Source organism: Gorilla gorilla, chromosome 20, assembly GCF_029281585.2.
Source record: "Gorilla gorilla gorilla isolate KB3781 chromosome 20, NHGRI_mGorGor1-v2.1_pri, whole genome shotgun sequence".
Lineage (NCBI taxonomy): Eukaryota > Metazoa > Chordata > Mammalia > Primates > Hominidae > Gorilla > Gorilla gorilla.
The window spans coordinates 53,469,227-53,485,326 of record NC_073244.2 but is presented as its reverse complement, the minus strand read 5'-3'; the positions used below and the strand labels follow the sequence as shown (position 1 = coordinate 53,485,326).

The window sequence follows — 16,100 nt, the reverse complement described above, 5'->3', positions numbered from 1 at the left end:
AACCGAGGCCAGAGGGGGAGGTTGTCACTTGCTGGTGTCATACAGTCTAGGGGTGGTGGACAGAGATTCAAAGTCATCTTTGTGTTGCTCCCAGTTTCCTTTGAGCATGTCTGGTAGGAGGGAAATGAGGTCTGAGTGGGGAGGGCGGAGTTGCTGAGATATTTGTTAGCAGTTAGGGGACCCTCACACACATACAAGGGGATATATAAAATAAATTTATTGCAGGGAGATTTTTGGTAGCAAACATTGAGAAGCAAATGAAAAGTCCATTTGTGGGAGAATGGGTACATACACTGTGGCAAAGTGAGCCAACAGAATGCTACAGAATAGGGGAAGGTGTCATAAGCCTGTCTCAGAAACAGCACAAACATCAGAAAAAATATCGTAGCATGATACGGTTGACTTGTTTTCAAAAGGCGTCCGCTGCTTAGGGACACACGTTTGTAGCAGAGGTGTAGACCCGTGCAGGGGAGTGGCAAACGCCCAGTTCCTGGGAGGGGTTACCTCTGGGGGATGCCAGGGTTGGGTCTGGGGAGGGACACACAGAGACACAGAGAGCTCATCTTGTCTTGGTTTTATTTCCTGTGTTACTTTTTTTTTTTTTTTTTTTTGAGACGGAGTCTCGCTTTGTTACCCAGGCTGAAGTGCAGTGGCATGATCTTGGCTCACTGCAACCTCTGCCTCCCAGGTTCAAGTGATTCTCCTGCCTCAGCCTCCTGAGTAGCTGGGATTACAGGCGGCCGCCACCATGCCTGGCTATATTTTTGTATTTTTAGTAGAGACCAGGTTTCACCATGTTGGGCAGGCTGGTCTCACACTCCTGACCTCAGGTAATCCACCCACCTCAGCCCCCCAAAGTGCTGGGATTACAGGCGGGAGCCACCGTGGCTGGCCAATTTTTTTTCTTTTTTCTTTTTTAGAGATAGGGCCTCTCTCTGTCGCCAAGGCTGGTGTCCAGTGGCATGATCATAACCTCAAACTCCTGGGCTCAAGTGATTCTCTTGCCTCAGCTTCCCAAGTAGCTGGGATTACAGGTGCACACCACCATGGCTGGCTATTTTTAATTTTTTTTTTCTTTTGAGACAGAGTCTCGCTGTGTAGCCCAGGCTGGACTGCGATGGTGTGATCTTGGCTCACTGCAACCTCCGCCTCCCGGGTTCAAGTGATTCTCCTGCCTCAGCCTCCTGAGTAGCTGGGATTACAGGTGCACACCACCATGGCTGGCTATTTTTAATTTTTTTTTTCTTTTGAGACAGAGTCTCGCTGTGTAGCCCAGGCTGGACTGCGATGGTGTGATCTTGGCTCACTGCAACCTCCGCCTCCCGGGTTCAAGTGATTCTCCTGCCTCAGCCTCCTGAGTAGCTGGGACTACAGGCAGATGCCACCATGACCGGCTAATTTTTTGTATTTTTTTTAGTAGAGATGGGGTTTCACCGTGTTAGCCAGGATGGTCTCAATCTCCTGACCTCATGATCCACTCGCCTCGGCCTCCCAGAGTGCTGGGATTACAGGCATGATCCACCGCGCCGGGCCTATTTTTAAAATTTTTTGTAAAGATGGGGTCTCACTGTGTTGCCCAGGCTGGCCTGGAAGTCCTGACCTCAAGTGATTCTCCCGGCTTGGCCTCCCGAAGTGCTGGGATTATAGGCACTGCACCCTGCCCTGCCTGTGTTACTTAAACTGGGTTGTGCTTCATAGGTTTTTCTTACATTATGAATACTGAATGCTAAATACTTGCATGCCTGAAGTATTTCAGATTTTTTTTTTTTGAGATGGAGTCTTGCTCTGTTGCCCAGGCTGAAGTGCAGTGGCGGCACAATCTTGGCTCACTGCAGCCTCCGCCTCCTGGGTTCAAGCTGTTCTCCTGTCTCAGCCTCCCAAGTAGCTGGAATTACAGGTGTGCACCACCATGCCCAGCCAATTTTTTTTTTAAGAGACACAGGGTTTCACCATGTTGGCCAGGCTGGTCTCGAACTCTTTTTTTTTTTTTTTTTTTTGAGACTGTGTTTCACTCTTGTCGCCCAGACTGGAGTACAGTGGTGCAATCTTGGCTCACTGTGACCTCCAGTTCCTGCATTCAAGCGATTCTCCTGCCTCAGCCTCCTGAGTAGCTGGTATTACAAGCACCTGCCACCACGTCCGGCTAATTTTTGTAATTTTTAGTAGAGACAGGGTTCCACCATGTTGGCCAGGCTGGTCTCGAACTTCTGACCTCAGGTGATCCACCTGCCTTGGCCTCTCCAAGTGTTGGGATTACAGGTGTGAGCCACCACTCCAGGCCAAGGTCTCAAACTCTTGACCTCAAGTGATCTGCCCACCTCTGCCTCCTAGAGTGCAGAATTTTAAAAAAGTGCAATTGCCAGCCGGGCGCGGTGGCTCACGCCTGTAATCCCAGCACTTTGGGAGGCTGAGGCGGGCGGATCAGAAGGTCAGGAGATCAAAACCATCCTGGCTAACACAGTGAAACCCCATCTCTACTAAAAATACAAAAATTAGCCGGGCATGGCGGCGTGTGCCTGTAGTCCCAGCTGCTGGGGAGGCTGAGGCAGAATGGCGTGAACCCAAGAGACGGGAAAAGTGCAATTGCCATCCACGCAGAAGAGCCTGGGCCTCAAGAGTCCAGGATTCTTTTACAACTCAGCTCTGCCAACTGACTGGTCATCTGAAACTCAGTTTTTTCTCCTGTAACATGGGTACAAACCCCCCACCTGATAAGACTGCAAGAATATTCTGCAGTGCATTTGGCACAGTATCTAGGACAGTTCTGTACCCCTGGGGACCAGGACCCCAGGTGTTCTGCTGGAGTCACTAGCCCCTCTGCACTTCAATTCCCCGTTACGACCCCCTCCCAGGAATAAGCCTGGCTCCAGACCTGGAAGCCCTAGGAATTCACCTTCAAGAGCCTTCGGTGGCTGATCTTCTTTCTAGGCCCTCTACTGCCCCCCAGTGGCTGGAGGGGCGCGGCTGCGGGATTGCAGGCCTGCTCGGGACACCTAGACCTTGCTTCCTACCTGGGAAGCGCAGTGCCTGCTGCTGTGCAAACCGGACGCTTGGCATTGAGTTCTCATATCAGCTCTGGGAAATGTTTTCATTAATGGCCAAAAGAGGAAACTAGAGCCCAGAATGGAGAGTGACTGGCCTGCAGCTAGAGTGCAACCCTTTGGGCCTCTTTTCTGAGGCACAGAGCCCTTGGAGTGGCTAGGTCCAGGCTGCAGCTGGGTTGCTTGGCTTCAAATGATGGCTCCAGCTGTGGGATATCTGGCAAGTTACCCAGTCTATGGCTTACCTACCTCCAAAGCACTTTTCGGCACTTACTTCACAGAGTTGCTGAGTGTAAACAACGGTGCTTTTAACATTTTTATTGATTCTTTTTTTGAAATGGAGTCTCGCTCTGTTGCCCAGGCTGGATTGCAATTGCTCGATCTCAGCCCACTGCAACCTCCGCCTCCCGGGTTCGAGCAATTCTTCTGCCTCAGCCTCCTGAATAGCTGGGATTACAGGTGCGCGCCACCATGCCCAACTAATTTTGGTATTTTTAGAGACAGGGTTCCTCCATGTTGGTCAGGCTATTCTCAAGCTCCCAACCTCAAGTGATCAGCCCGTCTCGGCCTCCCAAAGTGTTGAGATTACAGGTGTGAGCCACTGTGCCTGGCTGATACTTCTTAAACTCTTACGCCTTACGTTTGGGGACTGCCAACTGAACTGTCCAGCAGCAGAGCTACTCAGAGCCAAGGCTCTCCATGGCATCTTGTCCAGTCTCTCGGGAGTTAGCAGGCTTACACACGAGGAGACGAAGGCTCAGAGGATAAGGTGCACAGGGTTACATGGGATTAGGGGCAGAGCTGTGATTTAAACTCAAGTAGTTTGAACTTCAAAACCCAGGCTCGCCCCTTTCCAGGAAATGGGTCAGACCCCAGGAATAATTTGGACAGGGGAATCCTGGGAGATATTGGCCAAACCAGTTTAGTCTTCCCAACTGGGAGGGACATCTGGTCACAGCGGGCCCTAAGGTTCTTTCCTGGCTTGCCCCTCCAGGGGTCGGACAGCTGCCCACTGGGTGCTATTTGGATCTCCCAGCCTGACCAGGTGCCCAATCATGGGCGGAGGCCACATCCCACTTGCCGTGCACGACTGCAAAGGTTGTGCAGCCCGTGTGTGGCCGCCCTGGGAATTCAACTTCTGCACAGGGATCTGCTTCCACCGACTTCCTGCCACTGCCACTCAGCGGGCCCAAGACCGCTCAGATGCAGAGTGAAGGCTCAAGGACCATTCAGCCTGTGCAGGCCCAGGAAAGTTAGTGTGTAGGCAGCACAGGTCAGTCTGCGGTGGAGGCTCCCTTGTGGTCTGTCCTTTTCTACCTTCCAGGGAAGAGCATGAACCCTGGGCCCTCTTGCTTTACTCCAGTGGAAGCCACCTCTGCAGCCCAGGCCCAGCTGAGGTCACAGCTCACACAGCCATCCTTTCGTTTCTCACTTTCTGACAATTGCAAAGACAGGATGTGGGGGAGGGAGCCACAAGGGCCCCTGGGTCCTTCCTCCAAACCCAGATGGGAACTGTTTGACCTGGGAAGGCCCGACTGGCTGCCGGGTACACAGCCACCCAATCACCCTGGGCCCCCTCACCCAAGGGAAGGGAGGAAGCGCCTCTTCCTCATGCCCCTGAAGAACAATCAAGAGACCCAAACCAGACCAGGCACAGTGGCTCACACTTGTAATCCCAGCACTTTGGGAGGCTGAGGCAGAAGAATCATTTGAACCCAGAAGGCGGAGATTGCAGTGAGCTGAGATGGCGCCACTGCACTCCAGCCTGGGCGACAGAGCAAGAGACTCAAAAAAGAGACCCAGACCAGGATTACGAATGAGGCAATTTATTAACCCAGCATGGTTTGTTCTAATGCTTCTTGTTGGCAGCTGCCACCTGTGGGAAAAGATGGAAGAATAAAAGTTAGTCAAGGGGGTCTCTGCTGGGGCACTTTGTAACAGCTACCTAACTACCCACCAGAGGTGGGCACCCCGATTTGTGGTTTCAAATGCATCTATCTCATCTAATTCTCACTGTGGGTATTCCCCCATTTCACAGACGTGGAAACTGGGTCTCAAGGGAGTGGCCGGGCACAGTGGCTCACACCTTTAATCCCAGCACTCTGGAAGGCCGAGGCAGGTGGATCACCTGAGGTCAAGAGTTCAAGACCAGCCTGACCAATATGGTGAAACCCTGTCTCTACTAAAAATATAAAAACTAGCCAGGTGTGGTGGTGTGTGCCTGTAGTCCCAGCTACTCGGGAGGCTGAGACAGGAGAACTGCTTGAACCCGGGTGGCAGAGGTTGCAGTGAGCTGACATTGCACCACTGCACTCCAGCCTGGGTGACAGAGCAAGACTCTGTCTCAAAAAGAAAAAAAAAAAAAAAAGAGAGAAGGGAGTGGCGGAGTGGAGTCCAAATTCTGCCCACTGCCATGTGAGAAGGCCAACATCCAACCACCTGCAATGATGTGTGCGCCAAGCCCCACTCTGCCTGGAAGAGCTTTCTCCTTCCAGACCACCCCCAACTCCTAGAGGGCTGACACTCTCCATTCTTTTGTGACACTTGACTGACTAAATGCTCCAAGGCTACTAGGAGGCCTGAGTCAGTGATACAGAATTGAGCTCATGCCAGGCCCTGGGTGCTCCTGCTGTACTATAGCTCACTGACTCCTCACTACCATGCTTGAGGTGGCCAAGGGTAGATTTTGGCCACAGGGAGGCCAAGACAGGAGACTGTGGCACCAGGGGTGTGGCCACTCTGCCCCAGGGTGTCGGCCAGCCAGGATCTGAATGGAGACCTGGGTTCTGAACCAGCCCCCCTCCCTTATCTCCACCTCTCCCAAGCAGCCCATGTGATGCTCAGTATGCATGAGGACTAAGGGGAAACATTGCAGGCTGACCTGGGGAGGGGGAGTCATCTACAGGTACAGCTATGAGCTCTGTGGATAGATGCCCAGTGGCACCTGGACTGGAGTTCCCTCCAATTTTTTTTTTTTGAGATGGAGTTTCGCTCTTGTTGCCCAGGCTGGGGTGCAATGGCGTGATCTTGGCTCACCGCAACCTCCACCTCCTGGGTTCAAGCGATTCTTGTGCCTCAGCCTCCCCAGTAGGTGAGATTACAGGAATGTGCCACCACACCCGGCTAATTTTGTATTTTTAGTAGAGACAGGGTTTCTCCATGTTGGTCAGAATGGTCTTGAACTCCTGACCTGAGATAATTCGCCTGCCTCGGCATCCCAAAGTGCTGGATTACAGGGGTGAGACACCACAGCCAGCCTGCCTCCAAATTTCTAAGCAGCACCAACAGGAAAAGTCAGACAGGACTGTCCTTTCTCCTGTCTCTGGGCAGCCCTCCTCTGACCCCACTAGCACCCTGGGCTGTGCCCTCCAGAGAAGGAAATAAGTCTACCTGACAAAGCATGGGCTTTGGAAATGCTTGGGCAGCGACTAAGGGACCCAGCCCCACCCCAAACGCAGGCCTTACCTGTCCGGCGATTCTGTCCAGATCTCTTTGTCCCTGAGGTGTCAGTTTGCGGCCGCTGTGGGGAGGGAAGGGTCATGTACGCCCCAGTGAGCACAGGTCCTGTTCTCAGCCCCTTCCCTCCTGGCTGTGAGCCAGGCTTCTCAAAAAGCCACCTGCCGCCAGCCAAGTCCCAGTGAGGGCCCTAGTCAGGTGCATTCTAACGAGCTGGGGGCAGTAGTGGGAGCCCCCCTGGGAGCTGACAGGGTGTCGTTTGTGCAAGCATTTAGATCAAAAGCCCCGAAAAACCAATTGGGAAAAGTTAGCGAGCAGGCTAATGAAAGCAGATAGTCGCTAAATTACCCTCCTGGAGCCTGGGCTAGTCAGCCAGAGAGGTCGGGGTGAGGCCCTGTGCTGTTCGCTTTTCTGCAGAATCCCCTCCTGCCTGCCTCTGATAGGAGGGGCCTGAGGGGCTGGGCAGACTATGCAGGACCATTCGTTGGGGAAGTGATGACCGGGCCTCAAGGCTACTCCATCAATGCAGCCCTCCCTACCCTGCTTACCCATCTTGGTCCTTTTCCACCATTTTCAGCCCCTCCAGGGCTTGCAGGACCCGCCGGGCCACACTCTTGGAGCCTCGGCTGAAGTGGCTGGGCATGACGCCGTTTCTCTGACGTCCCCCATAGATCTTGGTCATGGAGCCAACCCCAGCGCCACCCCGGAGGTACAGGTGCCGCGCTGTGGAAGCTGGGGGTAGTGTGAGAGGGAGATTTAAGGGTCTTGATCAAGGTCTCAAGTAAACAATTCCTTGTGTGTAAACAGCTAATTCTCACTGTTTTATAAGAAGGGAAACTGAAAACACACACTAACACCCAGAAACTGACAGCCCCCTCTCCTCACCCACCCCCCGGCTAGCTCTTCCTTGACAAGCAGCCCTGCACCCTGGGTGGGCACTCCCACCATCACCAGGGCCAACTTCTTTAGTGGTTACTATCCCAGCAGCACTGCTGCTGAATTGAACCTGAGGTTATGTAGAGGTGGAGCCTAGCTGTGACCATCTCCATGGGCCCCGGAGAAGCAGAAGTGAAGGGACCTATTGCCATTCTCCGGGCCACCTCACTCTGGAGAGCTCAGGATAACAAGGGCAGAGCAGACACTCTGTGCAGTGGGTGCCCCCTGCTTGGAATGTGTACCAGCCCCTCTGCGGACACAAGGAAGGCTGGCTTGGGCAAGTCCCTGGTCCACCCCAGCCAGCCTCCTTGCCTGCAAAAAAAGCTCCGTAAAATCCAGTCGACACACCAGCCTCCCCAGAAACGCTTGCACGCTTCTATTAACTGGAGCACACATCTGCCAGGCCCTGTGCCAAATGCTTTTCAATCTCTCCACCCTGCTTCACCTGAGGGCCGGGTTACTGTGAGGACTCAACAGGTGTGTCAAGTGCTACTCTCCTTTAAAGAGTGAAACTGAGGTGCCAGAGGGTACTCACTTGGCTCCGTGTCACACAGCTCTGGAGGAACTGCCCTGTCCTGCCACTGTGATGGCACCGGGGCCTACATGCAGGAAGCACCCAGATTTCAGCCATCACATGGTCCTGCCTAGCTCTGGAGCTCAGAGCAGAGTCTGGTTTGTTCCTGGGACCCAGAGATCAGCAAGTTGGTCTGAGTCTGCTCAAGTGACTTCTTTCCTCTAGTTCTAAAGATCAAGTGGGGGAGTTGGGGGTTCTTCCATAACTGCCAAGTGCCAGGCAGTAGTCTGTGTGGGGTGGGCTGCTTCTGCCCAGAAACAGTTCTTGCACACCGCTTGTTCCCAGCCCACTCCTGCCCTGAGATCAGGTCCAGATACAGCCAGCCCTTCATATCCACAGACTCAACCAAGAGTGGATCAAAAATATTTAGGGGAAAAAAACTACAATTCAAAACAGTGTAACAATTATTTACACCGTATTAGTGCTTTTTCTTAGAACACAAAAGGGCCTCATTCTGTCACCCAGGCTGGAGTGCTGTGGTGTGATCATAGCTCACTGCAGCCTCGAACTCCTGGGCTTAAGCAATCCTCTTGCCTCAGCCTCCTAAGTAGCTGGGACTATAAGTATGTGCCATGTCTGGCCTGTATTAATCTATAAGTAATCTACAGATGATTTAAAATATATGGGATCAGGCCGGGCGCAGTGGCTCACGCCTGTAATCCCACCACTTTGGGAGGCTGAGGCGGGAGAATCACCTGAGGTCAGGAGTTTGAGACCAGCCTGGCCAACATGGTGAAACCCCATCTCTACTGAAATTACAAGAAAATTAGCCAGGTGTGGTGGCACACCCCCTGTAACCCCAGCTACCTGGGAGGCTGAGGCAGGGCAGGAGAATCACTTGAACCTGGGAGGCAGAGGTTGCAGTTAGCCAAGATCATGCCACTACACTCCAGCCTGGGTGACAGAGTGAGACTCTGTCTCAAAAGTAAAACATCTACATAGGATATATGCAAATATTATACCTTTTTTTTTTTTTTTTGGAGACAGGGCATCATTCTGTCACCCAGGCTGGAGTGCAGTGGTAACAGCTCACTGTAGCTTTGACCTCCTGAATAGCTGGGACTACAGGTGCAAGCCACCACGCCCAGATAATTTCTGAAGAGACCCGGTTTTGCCATGTTGCTCTGGCTGAACTCCTGGAGTGAAGTGATCCACCCATCTCGGCCTCCCAAAGTGCTGGGATTACAGGTGCGTGCCACTGTGCTGGCCCCGATATTTTTTTTTTTTTTCTGAGACGGAGTCTCTCGCTCTGTCGCCTAGGCTGGAGTGCAGTGGCGCAATCTCGGCTCACTGCAAGCTCTGCCTTCCGGGTTCACTCCATTCTCCTGCCTCAGCCTCCAGAGTAGCTGGGACTACAGGCGCCCGCCACCACGCCTGGCTAATTTTTTTGTATTTTTAGTAGAGACGGGGTTTCACCGTGTTAGCCAGGATGGTCTCGATCTCCTGACCTCGTGATCCACCTGCCTCAGCCTCCCAAAGTGCTGGGATTACAGGGTTGAGCCACTGCACCCGGCCCCTGGCCCCGATATTACACCATTTTATAGTAAGGGTGAGCATCTGTGGACTTGGGTATTGGGGTTCATCCTGGAACCAATCCTTAGCTGATACTGTACAACCATGCTCTGCTGGGGGCCAAGAGCACAGCCCTGCTGTTGGCTCACTACCTCTGGCATCTGCCCACTTTAAAATCCCCACCTCACTCCAGGCCCTACCCCCTACGCCACTGCCTGGTAATAAGTGCCCATAACCAGGACCAACAGACAGACTCACCTGGCGTAAGCCACCCCCAATCCTTCTGCCAGAGAGTGACATCACTGGAAACCTCCACCCTTTCAGACCAGCTCAAATACCCAGCAGCTGCTGCCATCCCTCTGGGCCCTGTAGCTGGTTGTGCCCTGGGGCTCTGGGTGGAGACCTGCTCTCCCATTTGAACTACAGTACCCAGGACTGGGGAACGCAGAATAGCTTTTCCTGTTATCCTGCTTTATTTTTTTTTTTTGAGATGGAGTCTTTCTCTGTTGCCTAGGTTGGAGTGCAGTGGTGTCGTCTGGGCTCACTGCAAGCTCCGCCTCCCGGGTTCAAGCAATTCTCCTGTCTCAGCCTCCCGAGTAGCTGGGACTACAGGCACACACCACCACACCTGGCTAATTTTTTGTATTTTTAGTAGAGATGGGGTTTCACCATGCTGGTCTCTAACTCCTGACCTCCTGATCCGCCTGCCTCAGCCTCCCAAAGTGCTGGGATTACAGGCATGAGCCACCGCGCCCGGCTTTTTTTTTTTTTTTTTTAAGACGGAGTCTCACTCTGTCGCCCAGGCTGGAGTGCAGTGGTGCGATCTCAGCTCACTGCAAGCTCCGCCTCCCGGGTTCATGCCATTCTCCTTCCTCAGCCTCCACAGTAACTGGGACTACAGGCGCCCGCCACCACGCCCAGCTAATTTTTTCGTATTTTTAGTAGACATGGGGTTTCACCATGTTAGCCAGGATGGTCTCGATCTCTTGACCTCATGATCCGCCCGCCTCGGCCTCCCAAAGTGCTGGGATTACAGGCGTGAGCCGCCGCGCCGGGCCTCTGTTATCTTGCTTTTTAAGAGTAAGGCACACACTCCTAAGCGCAGAGATGCCCAAAGCGGCTGTACACCAGAAATGGGACACTCAACCTCAGTCTTGTTGGGTTGGGACCAGCGCCCAGAGCAGTCAGACAGGAGCTTGAACCCTGACACCGTTCCTCCTCAGGAGGGACACAGGATGCACCTATCCTCCAGGTGGTTTGTGCTGTGGTACTTAAGGAGACACTTTACTTAAACCTTGAGCACAGTGACTGGTAGAGAACAAGCTCCCATAAAGCCTATTAGGTGTTTTTTTTTTTTTTTGAGGCAGTCTCGCTCTGTTGCCCAGGCTGGAGTGCAGTGGTGTGATCTCAGGCTCACTGCAACCTCTGCCTCCAGGGTTCAAGCAATTCTTCTGTCTCAGCCTCCCCAGTAGCTGGGACTACAGGTGCCTGCTACCACGCCTGGCTAATTTTTATTTTTAGTAGAGACGGGGTTTCACCACATTGGTCAGGATGGTCTCGAACTCTTGACCTCAGGTGATCCGCCTGCCTTGGCCTCCCAAAGGCCTATTAGGTTCTTCAATGGAGGCTTAAATTTTTCTTAAGGCTGTATAAAAACCTTTTGGCATGGAGAACCTTGGTCAGATATCACAAGCTCCTCCCTTGCTATCCCAGTTCATGCTAATTATTTTTTTCTGACCCACTAGAAGGGAGAGGAAGGGTTATTAACTTCACAAATTGGAAAATGCTAAGAGTTGAAATACCGCATTCTATTAAAACACTGACCTTTTTCCTCACCCCCTGGAGACCAAGGTTCCAGCCCCAGCTTTTGATGTGGAGCTGCACAAATGCAGACCGCCGTAGCTGGTACTCATGAGGCCAATTGCGAGCAAGTTGCTGTCACAAATGGGTTCTCCTCCAGTTCCTCCACGCTAGAGGCCTTCTGCTCCTCTGCTGTGTGCATTCTTCGGATGGCAACCCACTCCTCTCAGGAACCCCTGTCCAGGAATCACCCCCTACCTGGAACTGTAAAGGAGGCCACCCCTCTCCACTCTACTGTGAGTTCATGGTCAAGGGAGAGCAGCTGTGTTCCTGCTAGACTGAGAGGGAGGGTCCCTCTGGATCTGAGCACGGGGCAGACCAACCAAGCACGGCTCCTTAGGAGTCATCACAGCTCAGCAAAGTCGAGACCGGTGGTCCCATCCTGACCTACTGAGTCAAAGGCAAGGAAGAACTTCCCCAGCACACTCTAGCTGACCCTTCTCTGCCGAACTTGTAAGAAACCACTCTCCTGACCTTGATTCATCCCTTAACTCACTTCTGTGACGCCTCCCAGATCTCATTCTTTCTACTATCATAGCACAAGTGCGTGCCCAGCCCCATGCAGGAGCCGGAGATGGAGCAGCCTCCAACCTACAAGAAGTGTTTCCAGACATCCCAATTCAGCAGCTGCTCTCAGACGCACACCAGGACACCAAACTGGACTCCCACATCTCCATCTTCAGCAGGTCCTTTAAAGAATTAAGACAGCAAGAGGCTTGTCCAGCCGGGTGCGGGAGCTCATGCCTGTAATCCCAGCACTTTGGGAGGCCAAGGCGGGCGGATCACGAGGTCAAGAGATCGAGAGCATCCCGGCCAACATGGTGAAACCCCGTCTCTACTAAAAATAGAAAAATTAGCTGGGCGTGGTGGCGGGCACCTGTAGTCCCAGGTACTCGGAAGGCTGAGGTAGGAGAATCGCTTGAACCCGGCAGGCAGAGGTTGCAGTTAGCCGAGACGGCACCAGTGTACTCCAGCCTGGTGACAGTGCAAGACTCTGTTTAAAAAAAAAAAAAAAAAGCCTGTCCAGGGCTACACTGCACCACCCCCTTCATAAAGACCCATGGCAGCCATCCCTTGAACGTCCAGTGAGAGCAAGTCTTTGCGGGTTCTTCCTCTACCTTGCCCTGCCTCCTACACCACTGCCTTGGGACTGCTTACTCCTACAGCTCTGCTCCATTTCCAGACCACCCTCAAGAGGGCCCCATCTTCTACCATGGGCCTCTTTACCCCATACCCCAGGATTAAGACCTGTCTACCTCACACTCATTCCTACAGGTCTCCACAATTTGGCCCTGTTCAGCAAGGGCGCAGCTTTAGCACACTTTAGCCTCAAATCTGAGGAGGCAAAATAGGCCAGACTCTTATGAGTAGAAAAAAGGGAATATGCAGGGAACCTAGTTTTGGACAGAGCCACCCTGCCAAGCCCTCCCAGGGTAACTTGCAGCCAAGTCCCTTCGCCTGTCTGCACCACAAGCTTCCTCTTCGGTAAAACAAGATCACTCCCGTGACCAGTATAAGCTAGCTGCCAAACTGGGTGTAACATGTTAAACTCTAGAATAGAGGCTGGTCAACTTTGCCTGTAATCCCAGTGCTTTGGAAGGCTGAGGCGGGAGGACCGCTTGAGCTTGGGAGTTCAACATAGTGAGACTCCATCTCTACAAATAAAAAAAATTAGCTAGGCATGGTGACTGATAGGCACCTGTAGTCCCAGCTACTTAGGAGGGTGGGGCAGGAGGATCACTTGAGCCCAGGAAGCTGCAGTGAGCTATAATTGTGCCACTGCACTCCAACCTGGGTGACAGGGCTAGACCCTGTCCCTGAAAATAAATAATAAAGGGTCAGGTAGGAAATATTTCAGGCTTTGTAGGCTACAGCTTCTGCCACAACTACAACTCTGCCGTTGTGCATGTAGACACACAGGGATGGCTATATCCCAACAAAAATACACACAACAGGCCTCTGGTCTACCACACAACCATCCTATGCCGCTAGGGCAGCTGGGCAAGTGAGGTGAAAAAGAGGCCTTTGGGGTACTCCAAGTGATGGAGATCAGTAGGCAGGCAGAAGATGCACATCCTGCTCGAGGTTTCCAGGCAGGGCCACCGTGGGCTGCAAGGGACCACAGCAGCTCTACCATGACCAGCAGATGCAACTAGGTTTATTATCCAAGGTCTTAATGCCATCTCTTGTTAATCCCTCCCCATGTAAAAAAAAAAAAAAAAATGTACAAGACACATACAGTCCTACTTTGGAGGTATTTGGTATGTGCAGAACGTGTCTTCACCCCAGCAAATGAGAAAGGGTAATCCCAGATCCAAAGCTGCTCTGACCTACTGACCCTTGAGGCACTGCCAAAGCAAGATGGGGGGACAGGTGGAGGGGATATGTAACTTCCAGGCCTTGTCACTGCTGTGCGCCCAGGGAAGTCAGCTTCTCTTCATCCGCCCCATTTTCTGTCTAAAACAAACGGTGGGTAGGTGGTATGCCAGCAACCCGACCCACCTCAGCAAGTTCATCTTTCAGTCCTCAGAGGCCGCGGCTGAGTTATGCTGGTCCTCTGTGCTCACTCCATGGCCTGAAAGAGTGGGCCCCAACAGACATTTGAGGCACAAGTGTACCACAAATCTACAAAATGCTTCATATTCTGAAGGGCCAAGCAACCTGTACCAAGGCCAACTCTTTTCAGGGTCATTGAGGAGTTTTGCTGATTTCCAAACCCTGCTTCCCACCTACTTCTTATCTGGAGACAAGTTGTGGTCAGGATGGAGGCCCCACTTCACAGAGAGAGAAGGTTTAAGACTGGAGAGGCTGAGGCCCTTTAGTGAAGGTCGGTGCTAAGGCTGTCACCTTGACATAACACGGCACTGCCACCGCCCACCCTGTTACATCTTCCTGAAAGTGAAGATTTAGTGAGTACTGAAATATTAAGACACGTGAGAACTAACTAGTCAGGGACTGTACGTAAATTATTATTGGAAGATCGAAAAGAGACGGGGCTGGCACGAGGTTGCAGGGTGTCCGTAAGATCAGAAGTCAAGATTTAAAGCAGGGACTGACCTGGCCAGATCTCCAACCATTTAGTTAGAAACAGCCTGTTAGAGACATGGAGAAGGCTAACTTGATGATCTGAGAAATAGTAAAGATAACTGGCTTTTTCCTGAATAACTACTGTGCAACAGACACGTTCTAAACACTCTGCTTTAAATTCATTCAATCCTCGCAATACTCTAGTACTGGTACAATAATTAGTCCCATTTTGGGGATGACAGAGTGCACAGGCAGGTTAACCAACTTGCCAGAGGACACACGGCCAGATGTAAAAGATGGATCCAAACACCCAGGGAGTCTGCCTCCGTGTATATAGAAAGGATTAAACCACCTGTAAGCAAAATATGAACATTCATCTGTCTCTGGTTTCCCCTGAGGCTCAAAGCCACAGGTCCTCCTCTCACAAAGCTCTTAGAATGTCATAAAAACTTGGAGTACCAAGTTATCGAATGTCACATCACACAAAGCAAGTGGTGACACAACCAAGGGTTTCTCTCCCTCTTGGGGCAGGAAAGAGCTCAGAGGAGACAGGGAAGTATGGTTTGTGCCAGGGGTCACCCAGCTCCCCACTCTCCAGCCAAAGACCTAAGTTCCTCACCAGCTCGCGTGTAGAACCAGTTCTCATCGTAGGGAGCAAGCTCTTTGTGCTTGGCCAGCTTGACGGTGTCCACCCATTCGGGGACTTTCAGCTTCCCGGACCTAAGACCAAAACAGTGGGAAAAGCACGATTCAGTCATCTCCACAAACTGCCCCATATCCCAAATGCCCTCCCCTCAACACAACTATGCTGTGCCCAGAGTACAAAGAGAGGCTGGAACCGGAACACAAGCCAAGCCTCACGCTGAAAGGAACCACGGAGGCCCCAAACAAGCCTCCCCTGCCAGGACCGGCAAACACTGGGGCTCAGATGGGCAGGCTAAGGCGACAGCCTCCACCCGTTTTGAACCTCAGTCCCCAAACTCACTTTTTGAGGAAGGCTGCCAGAGCTCTGACGAACTCCTGCTGGTTCACGTCTTTTACAGTAACTCCAGGCATCTGCGGGAGAAAGTCAAGCATGTGAACACAGGCCTGGCGGAGACGACTGCCAAGAGCACGGACCCCACCCCAATCCTTTCGCTCCAACGCATCCTAAACCGTGGTACCCCCCGTTACTTCCCACGGCCCCTTCAACGCCGGGCTCCGGCTCCTGCGGGTCTGAAGGAGCTCACCGACGCCCACGGCCTCTCTGGATCGTACTAACAGAGCCCGGCCCCTGCGTGTGAGGATCCTGCGCGACCCCACTCCCCAGCCCCGGGACTCCGGACGCCCCACGCACCCCGCCGCTGCCCCCCGGGGCCCACGCTCGGTTCCCGGACGGCGCTGACCGGGCATGTCCGGGCCTGCCGCTCGCACGTGGCCGCGGCTCTAGGGGGCGGGACGGGCCCGCGCCTGGCGCCTCGGGGCCCTCAGGCACGCGCTCTGAGGCTTCGGCGTCCGGCCCTGCAGCCTCGCGCCCGGTCCAGCTCGGAGCCCCCGCTTACCGTGCGGCCTCCGCGCTGCCAGCCAGGGGAAAGGGAGCGACGGGGTTTCCCGGGCGCACAAGTCGGGCGTAGGGTCTCGCGAGAGTTCCGAAAGCTCGCGAGAGCGAGGGTAGACGCTGAGGCTCCGCCTCTCTCAGGGCGAAAGTGGCTTCG

At 53.0% G+C, this 16,100-nt stretch overlaps 1 protein-coding gene across 1 annotated transcript; it reads right to left on the bottom strand.

Moving 5' to 3' along the window:
* Positions 1 to 4,851: 4,851 nt before the first annotated feature.
* Positions 4,852 to 16,100, bottom strand: RPS19 (ribosomal protein S19). Its single transcript, XM_019014773.3, has 6 exons — positions 15,948 to 16,100; positions 15,392 to 15,462; positions 15,026 to 15,126; positions 7,046 to 7,229; positions 6,507 to 6,561; positions 4,852 to 4,917 (listed from the first exon to the last, which is right to left on the bottom strand). The coding sequence occupies exons 2-6, from the start codon at positions 15,460 to 15,462 to the stop codon at positions 4,891 to 4,893; spliced, it is 438 nt and encodes a 145-aa protein (XP_018870318.1). The 5' UTR covers positions 15,948 to 16,100; the 3' UTR covers positions 4,852 to 4,890.